We start from the raw sequence: 18,415 nt of genomic DNA, 5'->3' as shown, positions 1-18,415 counted from the left end.
AAATCCTAAACCGTATTAGAAACGTAATAATTGTTCAATATAAAACATCATTTGCCTGAAATGTAGATGTTTGCATTACACGTCTAATCGCGTAACAAATCTTTACAATCGACTGCTATTATATAATTTGTTTAAACAGCACGTAATAGCTAAATAGTATTACCAGCTCTGATATTACGTAAACCATATTTTTGTGTAATACCAAATTGTTTTATACAAAATTAGATATCAAACGCATTTAAAAAATTGAATTTTAATGTTATATTAAATATTGGTCGATATAATTTTAGTCATACAATTTTAAGAGTTATAAAATTTTTAACTTGCGTAATGATGCGAATTGTTGCAAACGATGCAAGATAGATGTCGCTGCAAACTAGATTTCTAATGCCATTTTTTTCAAATTCGTAGACACATTCGATTAGTCCTTCAAAAAATACAATTTCTAGTCAATTATTTAAAATATTAACATAATTAATAAGAAATAATAAAATTTCGTCATATGCAGATATACATATTTGAAATGGCAGTAGCAATACTGCACTCATGCCACTGCAGCAATGCAAATGTAACTAGAATTTTCTGCGACTAGAATTTGTGATTATAAGTCATTTTTCTTATTTTACGAATCATAATTACATGTTCGAAATAATACAATTAAAAATCTTGTAGAATTCTTAAGTTACATAAAGAAACTCTGGTACATTGATGCACGAAGCGAACAATATGTACAAACAATGAAACTAGTCAACCGTCTATCACGGATATCGCAAAAGAGTCGTGCCTTTGTAATTGTAGTAATTAAACATTACTGACGCAACTGCAACTTTTGCTTAATAAACAAAACAGTTTAAGAACATCCAAATCAAATTTTCAATAACACTCGGCACTTTACCATTTATCAGCGTTCGATATATCTGTTCGACAAAGTGGCAATTATCTGCTAATTAAACGTCATTAATTAAACGGTATTCAACCGTTTTATTTTGAACACATTGTCCGCCGTAATAGTGGATATATTTGCAACCGAATTGAATGAAAAATGGCCGCAAACGTGAGAACAGGTGAGTTTATCTTCGAACCTGTCATTGTTCGCAGTCTTTCGATAGATATTGTTTCGGCTTGATCACGAGTGCAAGTGTTAAAATCTATATCGCGACCGTGTTTGAGATTATTTTCGAATTTTGATTCTACGTCATGCTTTCGATTCGCACGTCAAACCGAAGTGCAATTGCGATCCGTTAAATTTCCGTTGTTATCGCCGTGCCTTGGGAATCCGTATTGCGTCAAATCACGGCCCATATTTGATAACGGACTTGTAATCGTGGCGTAGAGGTTCGTTTATTTGAAATACAAGTTTTTTTTTCACGGTTCCTATTGTGCATCTGTTTCTACGCATCTGCATCTGCGCTGTGTGAGATGAATGTGTAGGAGAGAATCCGTGCGAATCGGTGCCTGGCCGTATCATCGCATGCACGTGATAGTATGTGTTAACAAAGTCGTTTTTTAAATATCATCACATTCCGTGTTTCATTTTAGAAATGCGGATCTCGACACGGTCTGCTCCTCGTCCACCTGTCAATTCTTCTGCACAAAGAACTGCCGCTTGGAATAGCTCGTAAGTTTTCTATTATTTCATTAAAACAAGTACAGTATTACAAACAGTTTTTAAAAAACACTTTCTTGTAACCAACCTTTCTATCGTGTTCTTTATATCTTAATCAATGTTTGTCTATCATTTCTCTTTAAAAATTCAATTGTGTATTAATTTAGTTATAGGGTGCTGGACAAGCGTTACTCTATTTTGCTTTTATACAGAGTGTACAAAAATAACGGAGTTAATTACAAATGCGCTATGCTGTGTATCATAACTACATCTATTACCATGTTCTTCATGAACTACTCAACTTTTATTTGAAATATTTTCACTATGGATAATAATGTACATACCTGTGTTAATGATATGTTGATTTTATTTTTCTAGTTAAATATAAATTTTAATATCTAATTCTTTTAATGCTTACAGAAATGATCTTTTTACATCTACCTTTATGCAACAACCTCTTCAAAAGAAAAAGCCACCTCCTCGGCCACCACCACCAAAATTTAACAAAAATTATGTACAAAACCAAAAGGATAGATTAAAAAAGCCGGTATATAAGACATTTTTAAAAACTCTATATACATTTTGATTTACCATGATTATAATTCCTTTGTTTAAATACTTTTCTAGGCAAAACCAAGAGAACTCTTGACCAGCCTGTTCGGAAAGAAAAAGAATGACCATCATTCGAACACGACACAATTTCATAGTCAGATACACAGTACATTATTGCACACAGAAAACTTAAATGGATCAGTCTCTCTAATAAATTTAAGTCCACCAGAGTCTCCAACTTTTACAACTCGTTCGAGCAGCGATGGTCTTAGTATAGACAGTTTCGGCAGTGATGGCAATTCAAATCCATCTGTGTTCACAAGTAGCGGAAACACATCTCAGACAGAGAGTGCCTTTGAAGATGATTTCGACTTTTTTGGAATGTCCACTAAAAAAGTATCGCAAAATGATCCTTGGCAAATGATGTCTGTATCAGACCCATTTGGACCGATAGAAATTACAAATCATAATGCATTGCAACCTGTCAAACATGTTGAAAATGCATCCTTCTTTGCTTTCAATACAAGTAATTGTAACCAAGTGCCTTTTACTCAATCCTGTCCGAAACCTGTTCAGTCGATGCCGACTATTATTCGCGCGAAACCGCCGAAACCAGCTGCACCCAAGATTCTACAAAAGAAAATAGGACAAAAGATCGATCAGTTTGAAACTGAGTTCAGCTCGTTAAGTAAAGAGACAACAGAACCGTTTATTAAACCAATGACTTTAGATTTGACACAGTCGTGGCCAATCGATACTAAAGCTAGTCCATCACCACCAATGCCTACGATACCACCGCCTGCACCACCAAGTGAATTTTTAATGGAGGAAGATTCTGCTCCTTTTACAAACAACAGCAAAGAACCTTATGGAATTGCACTGTATGATTTCCCTGAAGAACGCGAAGATGATTTATCTTTTAAAGAAGGAGATATAATATATTTAATAAAGAGAATCAATGATGATTGGATGGAGGGTAGAATAGGAAGTAGGCAAGGAATATTTCCGACCAATTTCATCGACATTAAAGTACAATTACCCGGTTTACCGGACAACATCGTTACCGCTATTTATTCTTTCAAAGGCGAAACACCGGAAGATTTAACATTCAATGTGAGTCATTAAAATGTATATGAATGCGTCAGCCATCGGAAGTCTATTAATAGGCTCTTTAATAACTGTACCACATCTGAAGAAAATTTAATTACGCTAACTTAAGTAAATTTCATTTTTATGATAATTATTTTCTAATTTTTGTTATTTACATGTGTTGCAGGAAGGTGCGAAAATCACAGTTTTATCAAGGTTATCCCAAGATTGGTATTACGGTGAGTGTGACGGTCGGAAAGGACAATTTCCAATAAATTACGTAAACAGAATCCCATGCAATATTCCCCCATCACATTAATTGTCATAATGCACTAACATTTCGATATTCGTTTTAATAGATATCTATTTTTCCATTAATTTTTTCGTAAAGAGGAGAAATTAAAAGTTTAATGTTCATAGTTGAAAATGTGCTTTTTTAAGCACATAGAACGGATAAAGATACATTTTTCAAAATCGTATTCACGAAAAGACTGAATCACATATATGCAATCGCGCATTACTTTGCAAATTTTGCAAAGGGAGACTTTTTATAAGTTCTTAAATCAGATTTTTGAGCCTAAACGATTATTTTTCGAGATTACAATTTTAAAAGGGTAAGATAATTTTTTATTATCATTTCTTACAATGTATTAAATGTAAAAGATCCATATAAAGTGTATTTTCACTTTAATATATGAACATATTTGCAAATACGTGGAAAAATACAGATATAAAACTTTGTAACAATTTTTTAATTTCAAACATAAGTTTATATCTGTTTTTCATACAGTTGTGTAAAAAATTCATATTCTCACGATCTAAATGTCAGTGCCTGACAAGAAATATTTACCTTGTGATGTAGATATTATTTAAACGGTTTCTTCCCCCTAAACAAAGTTGACACCTGTTGTGGTGTATATTGATAATAGCATAATGGTAATAAGCATTAACTTTTTGCAACACAGTGCCAATGTTCACTGCTGTTATATTATCTGCATGGAGTGATACATCCTTAATCCAGAGATGTGTGCATAAATCTAATTTGTTTTGGATTTGAATAGCATCCATGCTAGCCTAAACTCGATTATCATTTCAATAAAAGTATTAGTTGCAATCTAACTTTTCGTATTCGTGATTCTCAAACGTCTTAAAGTAGTAGTTTTTTATATTTTGATTATTCGATTGGTGATAATGAAATAAAAATTTTGTACATCAGTATGTGAGTCACATGTAAATCAATTGCATCTTTGCATATGTACATAGAATATTTTTGTTTATGTAACAAGCATTACGATCATGTTTCTGCAGATATTAAAAATAGCAATTGCTGCAAAGGCTTTGAGTAATGTGTCTTATACTAGGATCAAAAATAATTATGTTAAGGAAATAGAGCAATATACTAATGAGTTACATTCTTATTTCGTATGTAATGCGTTTACATTTAACATATATAAAATTATATTTTGTAATCTAATAAACGCGTATTGAGCGAGTTACCAATGCAAAAGTAATGCAGTTTACAATTATAAACATAATATATCTAGTTTCTAAGCATGTAAAAAAGGTTTTTCTTATATGAAAAAATCGTATATTTTAGTGTAAATATATTTACACTTATATTTTCCCAATTCGGGAATATCTTCGTGAATATTTGTTATCTATTTTAATGGTATGTGTATACGAGAATGTATATGTGTGCGTGCAAATGTGTAAATAGATGTGTTTTTCAATTATAATGTTTGCTAAATTATTATAAAATTGGCTAATGTCAGCGGAAATGCGACCTGCAGTATTAATAAGTAATAATTCTATGGATTCCGTGATCTTTATTGGGACCAGATATATTCGACTTATAAAGTTAATTGTAATTGTAACCGAGTAAATTAAAACTAGGGTTGCTATAATAATAATTCTGTATAACATAATTCAGGCGCGTGCATGTAATGCATCTTCAAAATTATTTTGTTATATAAATTTTGCTACGTATGTGAAATAAATTATTTAATACGCTACATAACAAAGATACTGATTGTAAACTAAATGGAATAATAATAACAACAATGAAAACGAAATGGGTCGGTCAAAGAATGGAGTAATTGTAAAAACTTGCCATGAAGTATGTAATACAGTACACAATAAAAAGATGTGTATGCAAAGAAATGTTTTATGATGTTTAATACTAACAGTCTTTGGTATACGTTTTCTTCTCTGTTCTTTTCCTGTTACAATTTAAATATCTGTAACAGTACTACCATTGTTCTGTATAGAAATACTATCGTTAATAGAATGTTCGCTTAATGTAATGGCTCTTATTAAGAATACATTCGAACATTGCATAGATTTTGTATGCATAGGATATTTCGAACAAGACACACACTTATCAATGTGTCTGGTAAATACTGAAAATATTACATGTTTGTAGTGCCGTGTTTTTTGTATCACAACATTCCTAAACTTTTCACCTGTAAGATAATATAAAAAGAAATTAATTGCAAAATTCCAATGGTACACGTGGAAGCATAAACCGCGACACCATTTTAATAGCATTTTCTCTTTCAACCTGAAAAATAGTAAAATGCTTCAGAACGAAAACCTTTAAACTCACATTGGCTCAAAAAGGTATTTGTGCACCCAATTATTGATTACAATTAATTGTAAAGACACTTCTGCACACTTCTTAGTGTTTCGTTATGCACAGAAACAATATGCTCAGCTAGAAACATTAATAACTTATAAAAATATAAATTATGTATTGTTTTGTAAATTACTAGCATTTTTAACTGAGAACCTTGTTTCTGTATATAATGGAACACTATAATGACTTCATTGCAGAAAGATACATTTTTAAAAAAATGGGTATATAAATACTTTTTTGATCCATCCTATAAATAGTTGAATTTGTTTTCTCTAAAGTATATTTATACCAGTGTATATATTCTGCTTTCTTCTTTGGCTCGGAAGCAGGTTCTTTGATCAGTATAACGTCCCAATAAAGTTCCAAGGTTTCGACAATGCCCAGGGGCAATAACAACACTAAATAAACAGATGATACTACAAACAGTATTCTAGATGTATGATGCGTTTTGTTTGCTCTCTGCTTGAAATTTTCTAGGGAATAACGTCATTGAAGGTACTTATATTTCTATGACTATAGAGTTCCAATTTAACACATTACACTTACGAGTTAACTGGCAATGAATTCTTTCGGTTTTTCTCATATGGACAATAAGCAAAATGTTTCCAAGAAATATAAACATTAAAGGTAGCCATGTTGATAAAGCTATGTAAAAGTACATGGCACTGCCCCATGGTTTGATCTTTTTCTGGCATGGTATGAATTCAAAAACACTGTCCGTTTCATATCCTAAAAAAAGGCTATTTTATAATACTTTTACAATCTCACTGATATGCTTGTTAATAAAAAATATTGAAGAGTAAATATAACCATAAAATATGTTTACCTCCAGAGTACAACTTTGTTAATGATATTACAAAACTGGTGCAAATTAAAGTAATTATAGTTATCATTTCAGAACAATTGTTACAATGGCCAGGTATTCCAAAAGGGAATATAATAGCAAAGACTCGTGTCCATGTAAGTGCTACGACCAGCCAAGTTGATGTAAATTGGAAAAATTCCATAGTAATAGAATTCAGACTGCACAGAAATCTGCTATTCTAATAAAATAATAACTTTAAGCTTTATTATATTCTAAACAAATTGAATAATTTATTTACTCCACTTACCATGAAGAGATTATTGACAAATGGAAAATGAGACTTTGCAATACCCACGGCATAGTTAAAAATTAGTGCTCCATTATCTGATAATGCAAGTGCTTTCAGGTAAAGCGACAAATTTGATTCGCAGAGTATAGGAGTGCTTAGCATCACGAAAGAAATAGTGTTTAATAACACACCTAGATATGTAAACAACATTTCATTCGGTATTAAACAATGAGTCAAAAGAACTTTGTACTATCTGAAACCGTACTTACCGAGAATTATGATCAACGGCGTAATGTATCCAAGCAGAAAACGCACGATATTAACAAATGGTTGCAACGATAACCAGTAAAACCGTACTTCACAGGGCCACACATTTTCTAGATTAGGTTTTGTGAAATTGTAAATGAAGTCCAAAGTTGTTAATGGCAGTGAACATGATACATTTCTTCTGTTAAGCAATATAAAAACAAAATTACATAGAAAAATGTTAATGAACAACATTGCGTCATTCCCAAATACATAAACTATTTTACAATCATTGCTTTTACAGCTGAGCCTCAACTATTATTTAAATATATTTAAGCACTTCTCACCTGTTATCATTTTTCATTAAAAATTGAGTAGTTTCTACAGTCTGCAATAGCACACATAATATCAGTATTATTATGTACACGTTTGTATTGTTTAATGAAAACATTTGTGAACATGCACTATTTTACTTTATGAGTAAGATATGAATAGTTTCATAGAAACATAAACAAACAATTAATAGAAAAACGTTCCTCAAGGGCACTTAGTATAGTGTGAAGAAAACGTTGTTGCTTAAATTCTATGTGGCTTCTCCTGACAAGCACTTTTCACTGGCATGACTAATAATGATGTATTACTTCTTATTAACAGCTGTAAAGGCAGCTGTTGTCAATTATCATAACACAGAATTATTCCTGGCAAATATCATTTCAATGCAGATAACAACTTACATACATCTTATGTGCCGGTAGGAACAGACTTGCATCTTGTGTGCGCTGACAATAAAATGCAGATCTATCTGCATATCCAATGATAAAGCTCCTGTGGTACACGTAATTGGGTATCTCCCCTAAAGTTTATATTAGCTAAAAGGTAATTGGTTAGAGAAAAATTATTTTACAATTATTATTAAATACATTATCTATTTTGATTTAAAAATTCTTTACGATTAAGTTTATTTTAATTATTTCTTTGAAATTACTATATAAAGTGAGTACAAATGTTTGCGGCAAATGTAAAAAAATTTATTTCCGTTTATGATTTAAATCATAATGAACTATTATAACTATATAAATATCACTAAATAAACATAAAGGTAATGGGAGAATAGATGAAAGAATTGTGGAGAGATGGAACTGTGATGCATGTAATGTTACGTAAGACGTTTGTTACTATAAGAATTCTTACTTTAATTATACATATTCTATAGGAATTATCTTCACTTCATACAAATATAGTTTGCAATATATTTTTAACATACATTATGTAAATTTATAATTCACACAAATCCATGAGTGAAAGGCACACATTGAAACCATAGTACTCTAATCTTTATTTTCACAATGTTATTAAATACTGCTTTTTTTTAAACAAATTTTCTCATATACAATCCGATCTATCACGCTAGGATAAATGATTAGTTTCCATCTCTTTTTTTCGTTCTTAATTACTTCTCTACAAACTATATCGTTACATATATTCATGAAGCGTAATTAACATATGTTTGTAGCACCCCATTACTAGGTTGCTACATACTCCAAAATGAGTTAGAACAGATTAAGAGATTCGTTACCAAAGATTTAACTTTTGTTTTATTCAAATCCAGAATTTAGAAGAAGAAATAAACCTTTGGGTGCCTCAATGACGATTGTAAGACTGTTCATGATCAGCATGGACGTATTCTATTATAAATCTGAGCTTGTCTCGTTTTAACACTTTATCTACCGCAAACTTAATAGTAGGTGTTTCATTAAAAAATTTAAGAATTTCCGCTTAAATAATAGTTTTAAGACAAGTGGGATTATATTGCTAAAAACAACTTGTTGGTTTGTGAATAAAATTGCTGTTACTAAAACTTATTTTTTGAAAGACTGTTAGGTCGTCGTCGGTAGATAAAGTGCTGAATAAAATGGGAAATGTAACAATTGCCGGTCTCGCGAGAAGGATTGGCATATCGTCCGATTCCTAGGTGTCAGCGGACATGTCCATATTGTAAAAGAGCTTGCCAACAAATATGACTAGTCCGACATGGAGTACCATGTCAGAGAAGATTATGGGCTTGGTGTCATAAATACAGTGAGAAGAACAGACTTGGAGGTAGCTACTCGGTAGGCAGTACAAGATAATTTCTTATCACTGTACTATCGAAGAGGGGGATTGGCAAGTGCTGCATTTTTTCCTTTTACTTGAACATGGTTTCCTTTAGCTATGAAGTCCCATAGAGGGAGAGAGAGAAAGAGAGAGAGAGAGAACACTTCCTCATTAGGCAAAAACTGATATAGCAGAAGTAAAGAGCATCTGAATTATAAGTACGAAGCTTATGGCATGATGATAGTGTCCTACCTTGAGACTGAAGAATATAAATTGTAGGAATAAGAAATTAATGTTTCTAGGGACGTTATTCTTCGTTATTGATTCTCTATCAAAAATATATCCCTCTCATTTTTTAAATTTTGTATATGCGGGTAAGTACTATATAGGGTAAGTCGTTTATCACCTAAATTTACTTGGTAAACTATTTATTGTTCAAAAATCTTTCAAACAAAAGTTGTTTGGTAGACAAGAAATAATCTACAAATAAATTTAGATGACACAGTTAAACAACTCGTACTATATAAGTTGACTTATAATTTCGTACCTTCTCATCTTACGCCAATCCTCTCTATTACAATTCCAATATATAAATAAATTTGTATATTTTCAAAGGAATCTTTCATTTAATAACAATGTTTATTTGCTCGAATACTAATAAATTCGTCAGACTCAATATACACTTCGAAATAATTCTATAATATTGTGAACTCTATACTTTCTATAGTTGTTCTTTACAATATCAGCTTACCAGTATTTCCTTTAAATATTTAAGGTTCTTTTCGTTTTTAAACATATTTACAGTCACACTCATGAAAATGTGTAACATTTTTTTCACTTTGTCTACAAAAAAATATAACGTAAGTAATTTACTATTCATAACATTAATGTATAATCAACCAAAATGATTAATTTCTTTTTTTTTAGCCCTATCAGTTTACTAAATATAATTACAATAATCAATTATGATACGTGTCTGAATGTTAATTAACAAACCGTCGACTCTGTTCTCATTTCTTGTGTTTGCCAATTCTATATTTACATTTACACATTTACGAACCACAGGAAATACTTGCACTCTATCTACATCAATAAGAGTAAACAAGTGAATGTTTTCTTGATAGAAAAAAAGGAAAAGGAAACATTGATTACACGTGTACATTATAAATACGCTGTTTAGAAGTACGTTCACCTTAATATTTATCGATTCTGCACAGTACTACTTAATTATAATTTGTTTAAACACACAAGAAAAGCAACTGTTCTTTACGCTCGTGGTTCCATTGCACAGTACATCTCAAAATATTTTTCTATGTTATATCGATTTCCGAATAATGATTCTAAGACTCACATTGTGTATAGATTACAGCTAGTTACATCGTTCATTGATGCAATTTTAAACGTATCACTTGAACTGTATTTTATAAAACGATCTTCTTAAAATATAAGTGTAACATAAAGTTTCTTAATTATACTTCAGAAGATGAACGTTCGTATGAATCACTGTACTGGATATTAAATTATTATTCTAATATAGAGAAACTAATATTACAATTAGACTGTGAATGTTTATGTATTTATTTTGACCAGCAAAACGCAATACACGAAACAGTTCGATAAAGTGTAATATTTTCGCTTTTATAAATTTGTGTCTGAAATGATGTATCCGCATAAACATTCGCAATCTAACTATAACTATTAATTTTGCATATTAAGTACACACCTTAGAGAAATCAAAAGTTCTTTGTCGTACTTATGAATAAAAACTACAAACACAAATACATGTAATTTTTAAGAGTTGTATAATATACATGCTTGAATTGAAAGCTAGTCTTATATTCTCGATCACAGCCACTGAATAGCAACACAAAGAACTGTAATACTTTCCAACTTTTAGCATGTCATTTAAATTCCTTTTAAAATTTCGTTTTTTCGTAGCATCGAAAGTGCACTAATCGAAAAGTGTACATTTTGGGAAAGTATTAACAAAGATACGAAAACTGTTCAAGACAATTACGTGTTGATGACTAGCAAACTAGACGTCAAGCAGTATTTTAAACATGTATATCTTCCTGTTTTTATAACTTTTCCAGTGCAAAACGGTAAGTATGGAATATGTATTTTCAACTTTGAATGGAGCAATAGCAGGATAAGAAGTAAATTTCTCTCAATAGAAACTGAATGAATTGCCCGTATTTTTGTACCTAGTCAATTAGATGATTTTCAAGGGATAGAACTAATGTAGAATAATTTATTCCACTTCCAATCTCATTCAAATTATTGTACTGTGCAATCCTACGTGTAATATTTACAAAAATATGCCTCCTGCGAGTGCTATCTATAGTGGCATTCTTTCATTTTCAATTTAAGCCAGATGTGTACAGCTTTTTGCATGTCACAGACTTGCACCGATTTGCTACGTGTGTACAACTTACATAAGAATCCGGATCTTGACTTTAGTCAGGTTTGTATATGGGTATTTTTGGAATAAATTCGATTAACAGAACCTGGAAGGTGAAAACAAGTAAGTGTTTTGCTTATTCATAAACCAGAATCAATATATCTATGTATAAGAACAGCTTAGACAATGATGTAACTAGAGATAGTATGAGCTCATTATTTTAAATACAGTTTGAAACATAGTAAAGCCTTTGAATAAATTACTAAAATAATGTGTAATAACTAGACAGCGTATTTTATGCATTTATGACAAAATTAAAAGAATTTGAGAACATTATAATTAAAACTATTATAGAGAGTAATAAATCCCTGATTGGTTCCTGTGAATTGCAATTGACAGAATCAATTTTTTTATTTTGCATAAAAATCCGCAGTCTAGTAATAAACCATACAGGGTATTCTGTAGCTTATTATTTTGTACATTTACTTACATATTCCATCATAGACGAAGTATCGCATCTTTGTTTCGCCAGCCTCCAATGCAATCCAAGTTTATGATATAGTCTACTGTTTTCCCATTCTAATAATTTGTTTAACGAGTGCTGTGTCTACATGAAAATGTGAAAATTAAAAAACAACCATTATCATCATATTTCTCGAATTTTAACACAAGTAAGATGTTTGCAAAAAATATGTGAAGAATGAGATCGATAATTTAACGATGGTCAAACACTTACTCTTTTACTTAAACAGATGACAGGCCAGAGGGAACAACCTAATGTACAACAACAGCAGACACAGCCACAAAACAACCACTTAACATTAACGGGTAAAGTTTTTTTTAACACACTGTTTATTCTCATAACAGTTGCTTTGAATTCTTCCGGGGCAACGCGTGATACCAGCTCATTTGGAAACCCCGATTCAAAACAATTGCTAAGACCGAATCTGAAAAGTAAATCTACTTATATATACATCTACTGAAAAGTAAATCTACTTATATATACATCTACTATATTGAACCAAAGTTCTTCATTCTCTTATACAAATAAATATTAGAAAATACAATGTAGAAAAAATACACGATTATTTCTTTTTTACAGTTGGTATAAGTGTCGAGCATACTTGAAAACTATATTATACATATCAACTTTACTTACGGTGGCTCGAGAAAGTATTCAAACACTCGCTGATAAAAACAAATTTTCTCAAGGTTATATTTTCCAAGATTTCAAGATAATCAATTTTTTGCTTGAAACGAGACCATATTCTTTTGTTATTTTCATTAACAATTAATATAAAATAAAGTCTATAGAATTAATGAAAACAACTATGATTCTTTCAGTGGATAGTTGCAATAAATTTTCCATAACTTTTACAAATATTATCTAATTTTACACATACTATCTTAATACTCGTGTCAATACAGTAGTTATAACACTACTTTCAGAAATCAACTCTGGCATGCATATTTTTATTGTTTAAAGTGTAAACACTTGTTTAAATGCTTTATCTACCGGATACCTATTAATAGGCATTCAAATATTCTTTTAAATAACAATTCCAAAAGAAATGATTATACTACATTACTGAGAGTGATTGCACTCGATTAAAATTATTACAGTAAATGAGAAATTTAGTCAGAAATCCCTAGCTATGAACGACAAACTTTCAAAAACAATTTAATACCCACCAAGTATACGTAAGTATACCCCGTAAGTGTACGTTAATAGCAAGCGTTCGAATACTTTCTTGCTGCACTGTATGTAATTTGAATATTGTCCAAAGTACAGAGAATGATGAATACAGGTGATATCTTCTGTAAAAAGAGTATACAGTATCGTCTTTTTGTTCTTGAAAGATCTTGGAGCCCGTGTGTACGTGACGATCGAAAAAAAACAATAAAATTTTTCTTACACAGTCATGTTTCCAGCTCCCCGAATAACTATGGGATCTGGCACCATTGTCACGTAGTGTTCCTCCAAATTCTGTTCATTTTCTTCCTCCTCCTCGTAGATCGCGTCGAAATCTGCCATTGTGTGATATTCGACGGTTCCCGCTCTACGAACAACACGATTATATCGTCGCTGGGAAACGCAGAGCGGACGCTTTTCTCATTTAGATTTTCCACGGAATCGCAGCGCGTGCACGTCAATGATTAAGTGTCACGCACAAACATTTTCGCGGCCGCAGATCATAGGCCAGACAGTAAACTTTTCTCTAAAAGTGGCTCGTAACGACACCATTCACAACACAACACACGATGCGCACTGCGGATGCTCACAGCTCATCAATTTTTCATTCAATGCGCTTCAGGTTGTCCAACCTTCCAGCGTTCGTTCTCAAACAAGCTGGTAGCACGAGCCGCGAACACCGCTCCATTCAAATTACGCGCGCTACCGAAATTTCGAATTTCAAACTGGAAACACTCCGAAGGTTATATTTTACATTTTTTTTCCAAGAAACTACAAAACGGATCTTTCTGAAACTTTGAGGATATTTTCACGCATATTCGAGAAGTAACTGTGAATTTTTTCGTTGACGAACACTCGGTAAAAAGTAAAAATAAATATAAATATATTTATAGGGGTTAATCGCCGGAGTTACAGTTCGACAAGTATTTTATATTTCAATTTTTGTTTGAAATAGAAAAGGAACTATGGTTTTCTGAATTTTTATACACTTATATTGTTAATGAATTTAAAAACTTCAAAGTATTATCTTCAAAGGACATGCTTTTTTTTTAAAAAGGAACAGATCGATTTTTTGAAGTTAGCAAATCGTGTCCTTTAATTGGCAAACTGAAATTCGAATTTTATACGGCAGATTTCAAGAATATCGCACAAATGACTCCAGTAAAATGCTAAGACAAACCGAATAGGTTAATGTTTGTAAAATAATGAACTTCCGTAACATGACCTCGACGTATTGTTTGGTCGATATGAAAGCGTTCAACGCAGGATAACGTTTAACCACGTTGGCATAAGCACAAGGGAAAATTTCGTTAGACGATTTAACAAGTTCTTCGACTAATAACATAGTATTGTGCAATCACTTTAGCTAGTCATAATTAATACACCATGCCTCCGAAACGGAAGAAAGATGTCAATAAGATGGACATCGAGCCTTTGCCAACGTAAGTCTCCTGTATTGTATTATGTCTATTATGTATTGTATTAAAATCTCGAATCTTGTCTTCCGAAAAACAGACCACAATTAATTTAATAACTAATATTAGTCCCCTGCGCGAGGGCAAAGTAGCTAAATAATTCTTTAAAAATTAACAATTGTTCTTATTTGTTTTCCATGGGAAAAGAATCGAGCCGGACATTCCGGAGGTGTCAGAATCGGAAGAGGTACATAAACCAATGGTGTCGGTGGTCACCGGGGAGCCATTTGGGCCCCGGGTCCAACAGATTCCGGAGAAAATGGAAGACGAAAGCTCGGATGATGAGGTCGAGTCTGAAAGTGACGAGGAACTGAAACGATTGTCGGAAGATGTATCAGAAGTGCCTTCGGAATTCTGGCACATACAAAAGCTTATCAGATACATGAAAGCGGGCAACCAGACCGCCACTTTGGTAGCGCTTTGCCTCCTGAAGGACTACGACCTGAGCAACAGGGTAATGCTCCCTCGAAAGTTACACTTTCCTTGAAAACATAGAAAAATAACAAAAGGATAATATTTTCAAAAATAGATCATTCAAAGAGCCATCCAAGAAATGGGGGGCTTGGAGATCTTAGTGAATCTCCTCGAAACCACGGATCTAAAATGTCAGAGCGGTTCTTTGTCGGTTTTGTTGCAAATTGCGAGATCCTCGGAGATGAGACGTTACCTGATCGATCTCGGTATCGTGACGCCCTTGATCGAAATGCTGAAACATCCGGCTAGAGACATTCAGGTCAGTGCCCTCTTACAATCGAGTGGTCTAACAATTTTTTCTTCGGGTTCGATTCAATGAAAGTAAGTGAGTGTTTGTTGTCACGAAGGTCCTGGCTGCAGAGACCATGGCGATTATCGCGCAGATAAGGAAAGCTCGGAAGCAAATACGTCTTCGGGGCGGTCTACCTCTAATCGTAAGCGCCTTCCACGTACTAACGCTTGTTTCTTTGATGTCAAATTTCGAGAATCAATGTTTGTGTAACGGTACTTTTTGTAGTTGGACGTAATGGACGTACCGGACTCGATTCTTCGTCAGTCTTTCGACAGTGCGAACGAAACTAACAAGGAGATAGTGTCGGTCGCCATAGCTTGCGCGAAGGTGTTGGACTCTCTGAGCCGCAGTCCCAAAGTGAAAGAGGAGCTTCGCAAGTATGGTGTTGTTAAAATTATGGAGCGTTTCTTGAAATCGAAACACACCTCGTTGGTGATACCCATGATGGGCACCGTTCAACAGTGTGCGACCATGGTAAGTGGGTACACCTTTTTGAAAGGGTGCAGCTAATCCTTTTGTCAAAGAAAAATGGAAAATTCGCAGCCAGTTTTCCGAGAAGCGTTCGAAGACACGAACGTCGTATACTCGGTGGTGCATCACTTGAAGAACGCGGATATCAAGTTGAAAGAGAACTGTGCCCTAGCGATATTCAACTGCGGCCCGAACCAAGTTGCAAGGAACATAGTTCGGGAGACAAACGGTCTAGACATGCTCTGCAAATTGGTGAAAAACAAAGATGTTCAGGAGAACAAGAGCCTCTTGGCAGCGGTCACCGGCGGAATTTGGAAATGCGCGATCAGCCCCGAGAATGTGGCGAGGTTTAATCAGAACGGTTTGGTGGCTTCTTTAGTGATGTTTCTGGAGGAATACGAGGACGAAGACGTGCAAGTCCACGTTGTGGGAGCCCTGGCGGAATGCTGCAAGGACCCTAACAACAGGACTATCCTCAGAGTGAACGACGGTCTACCGAAACTTGTAACGAAACACAGTAATTAAGCGACCTGTGTCGTAGCGTAGGTATCCCCCGTGTAATACAGTAGTCAGGTTCCGAAGAAGTATACCATTTTTTCATAAGTAACATTTTCGTAACTAAGCTTCTTGTAAAGTTCTTTCTTACACTGTACGCTTCATTCGGTGAGAGGTTCTGCATTTAGAAAGTAGAGTTCCAATTGTTTGTCCCAGTTTATCCGCGTTTCACGGGGGAAACCTTTATTCGAAATAATTCTGAAAATTCATTAACGCGTAGATCAGATTGTTAACATCCACGTACGAACCTTTACTGGAGAATGTACCGTTGGTATTGAGGGAGTGCGCGCAGAACGAAGAGTGCATGGACATTATCAACGATCCTGCTCACGTTTTGGATGGCGTGCGATTGATCTGGTCGTTGCTGAAACATCCCAGCGACAAGATCAAAAGGAACGCTTGCCTCGCGTTGGTCCCCTGCATTAAATATGCGAAAGATTCACCGGAAATGGTGCGGGCATTCGTGGGCGGACTAGAACTTACGGTCAGCCTCCTCCAAAGTAAAGACACCGAAGTTCTGAGCGCAGTTTGCGCTACCATCGCTGAGATCGCGACCGATCCAGAAAATTTGGGCATTCTTAGCGATCACGGTGTGGTGGAGGAATTGGCGAAACTCGTGAAAACGGTAATTCTTCCATTTTTCTACATAACGATTAACGCAAGAAATAACGCCGCATTGCGATAAATGTTACAATCCAGGAAGACGAAGGTCTGCGCGCGAATTTGACTTTAGCAATAGCGTACTGCAGCGAATGGGAAGAAAATAGTTATAAGTTTGGACAATTGAACGCAGTTGCACCGCTTGTTAAATACATGACCAGCAAAAATACTGATGTTCTGAGAGGTGTTTGTATAGCGGCGTATCATTTGAGCAAGGAACCCTCGAATTGCATTACTATGCATACGTCTGGCGTGATCAAGGTACCAATGAAACTTACAATCGAAGTGAACACCGCTCACAAATGTGTTAATCCTTTGTTTGCAGCATATACTGCGCCTGGTTGGATCTGACGATGCAGAAGTACAAATCGCTGCTGCATCGACAATTCGAAATATTAGGAAGCTTGCATTGACGGCGGAAAAATTGCACCTTAAAGAAATGTATGTAACAAGATTATTATGTGATCGATACTTTGCCTGCATTTAGACGTTAACAGTTTAGACTACAGTGTGCTACAGAGAGTGGCTTAATTCGACGTTTTCTTGTTTGTAGAAATACATTGGAGCAGACCGATTATCGTCTGTAATGCAAGAACAGATATTGAAAGTGGAGACAACTGGATAACGGTTTAAAAGTAAATGTAAAAATAGGTGTACTGGAGGTGTTATTAATAAATGCTAGGATCTACATTTATATACAGTCCTACAAATTCCTTTCTTTCCTACAATTACTTCATTAAATTAAATTTTGGATTTTCTTCGCAACTACCGAACTCTACTTTGCGCGGCTTCCTTTTTAAGTTCCTGCGAGCATCTTTCGCGTTCAGTAGCTCTCAGGAAAGGGAAGAAGACTACCAGTAGTCTTCAGGTAGAACGTATCAAGATCGATCCTCGGAAAGAGAAGAAGTACTCGTCAACACTATACATGCTATACCAGCTACAATCATCTGTACACTATCACTCGACCTGCATGCAAAACGGCCCATACCACGCAACATTTTAGGTTTAAAAGTTTTTCTGTATATTGTATATATTTACTAAAAAATTAGTTGGCATCTCATTAACTGAATTAGCTGGC

At 34.0% G+C, this 18,415-nt stretch overlaps 5 protein-coding genes across 8 annotated transcripts in view; 3 read left to right on the top strand and 2 right to left on the bottom strand.

Annotated features, from left to right (window-relative positions):
- Positions 1 to 18,415, top strand: part of LOC143362480 (hydroxylysine kinase) — a 187,193-nt gene that overhangs the window by 136,172 nt on the left and 32,606 nt on the right. The window lies entirely within an intron of this gene.
- On the top strand, positions 613 to 5,268 carry L(3)05822 (SH3 domain-containing lethal (3) 05822). Of its 2 annotated transcripts, none has more exons than XM_076802714.1 (5): positions 613 to 1,064; positions 1,540 to 1,618; positions 2,027 to 2,153; positions 2,234 to 3,271; positions 3,435 to 5,268. In XM_076802714.1, the coding sequence occupies exons 1-5, from the start codon at positions 1,043 to 1,045 to the stop codon at positions 3,564 to 3,566; spliced, it is 1,398 nt and encodes a 465-aa protein (XP_076658829.1). In that variant the 5' UTR covers positions 613 to 1,042; the 3' UTR covers positions 3,567 to 5,268. The 2 variants fall into 2 exon arrangements, with proteins under 2 accessions (XP_076658829.1, XP_076658830.1); XM_076802715.1 differs by lacking the exon at positions 613 to 1,064 and adding an exon at positions 1,099 to 1,335.
- On the bottom strand, positions 4,215 to 8,249 carry LOC143362498 (uncharacterized). 3 transcript variants are annotated; one of them, XM_076802716.1, is made up of 8 exons: positions 7,961 to 8,249; positions 7,570 to 7,876; positions 7,246 to 7,424; positions 6,995 to 7,167; positions 6,709 to 6,925; positions 6,429 to 6,611; positions 6,172 to 6,355; positions 4,215 to 5,807 (listed from the first exon to the last, which is right to left on the bottom strand). In XM_076802716.1, the coding sequence occupies exons 2-8, from the start codon at positions 7,671 to 7,673 to the stop codon at positions 5,477 to 5,479; spliced, it is 1,371 nt and encodes a 456-aa protein (XP_076658831.1). In that variant the 5' UTR covers positions 7,674 to 7,876; positions 7,961 to 8,249; the 3' UTR covers positions 4,215 to 5,476. The 3 variants fall into 3 exon arrangements, with proteins under 3 accessions (XP_076658831.1, XP_076658833.1, XP_076658832.1); XM_076802718.1 differs by having other exon boundaries at positions 7,570 to 7,610; XM_076802717.1 differs by having other exon boundaries at positions 6,172 to 6,280; positions 7,570 to 8,249.
- On the bottom strand, positions 8,391 to 13,987 carry LOC143362503 (cysteine-rich hydrophobic domain-containing protein 2). The gene is made up of 4 exons (XM_076802727.1): positions 13,634 to 13,987; positions 12,454 to 12,664; positions 12,208 to 12,324; positions 8,391 to 11,823 (listed from the first exon to the last, which is right to left on the bottom strand). Exons 1-4 carry the CDS (start codon positions 13,750 to 13,752, stop codon positions 11,773 to 11,775), a joined length of 498 nt encoding a protein of 165 aa, XP_076658842.1. The 5' UTR covers positions 13,753 to 13,987; the 3' UTR covers positions 8,391 to 11,772.
- On the top strand, positions 14,109 to 18,119 carry Gudu (Armadillo repeat-containing protein gudu). The gene is made up of 10 exons (XM_076802712.1): positions 14,109 to 14,852; positions 15,033 to 15,339; positions 15,415 to 15,618; positions 15,707 to 15,793; positions 15,877 to 16,125; positions 16,195 to 16,626; positions 16,898 to 17,302; positions 17,377 to 17,598; positions 17,663 to 17,778; positions 17,891 to 18,119. The coding sequence occupies exons 1-10, from the start codon at positions 14,797 to 14,799 to the stop codon at positions 17,922 to 17,924; spliced, it is 2,112 nt and encodes a 703-aa protein (XP_076658827.1). The 5' UTR covers positions 14,109 to 14,796; the 3' UTR covers positions 17,925 to 18,119.

This window comes from Halictus rubicundus, chromosome 17 (assembly GCF_050948215.1).
Source record: "Halictus rubicundus isolate RS-2024b chromosome 17, iyHalRubi1_principal, whole genome shotgun sequence".
Classification (NCBI taxonomy): domain Eukaryota; kingdom Metazoa; phylum Arthropoda; class Insecta; order Hymenoptera; family Halictidae; genus Halictus; species Halictus rubicundus.
Note: the sequence above shows the minus strand (reverse complement) of the source record. Positions and strands in the feature narration are given on the sequence as shown.

What these genes read in the sequence shown, in the direction of transcription:
- LOC143362498 (XM_076802716.1), bottom strand. Translation starts at nt 7,673, where the DNA reads ATGTTTTCATTAAACAATACAAACGTGTACATAATAATACTGATATTA. An exon ending in AATTCATTGCCAGTTAACTC is followed by an intron (nt 6,356 to 6,428) that starts GTAAGTGTAATG and finishes GTTATTCCCTAG; the next exon opens with AAAATTTCAAGCAGAGAGCA. An exon ending in AAAGCAGAATATATACACTG is followed by an intron (nt 5,808 to 6,171) that starts GTATAAATATAC and finishes ACTATTTTTCAG; the next exon opens with GTTGAAAGAGAAAATGCTAT.
- LOC143362503 (XM_076802727.1), bottom strand. Translation starts at nt 13,752, where the DNA reads ATGGCAGATTTCGACGCGATCTACGAGGAGGAGGAAGAAAATGAACAG. An exon ending in GGAGCTGGAAACATGACTGT is followed by an intron (nt 12,665 to 13,633) that starts GTAAGAAAAATT and finishes TTTACTTTTCAG; the next exon opens with ATTCGGTCTTAGCAATTGTT. An exon ending in TCATCTGTTTAAGTAAAAGA is followed by an intron (nt 12,325 to 12,453) that starts GTAAGTGTTTGA and finishes ATTTTCATGTAG; the next exon opens with ACACAGCACTCGTTAAACAA.
- Gudu (XM_076802712.1), top strand. Translation starts at nt 14,797, where the DNA reads ATGCCTCCGAAACGGAAGAAAGATGTCAATAAGATGGACATCGAGCCT. An exon ending in ACTACGACCTGAGCAACAGG is followed by an intron (nt 15,340 to 15,414) that starts GTAATGCTCCCT and finishes TTTCAAAAATAG; the next exon opens with ATCATTCAAAGAGCCATCCA. An exon ending in TTCAACAGTGTGCGACCATG is followed by an intron (nt 16,126 to 16,194) that starts GTAAGTGGGTAC and finishes GAAAATTCGCAG; the next exon opens with CCAGTTTTCCGAGAAGCGTT.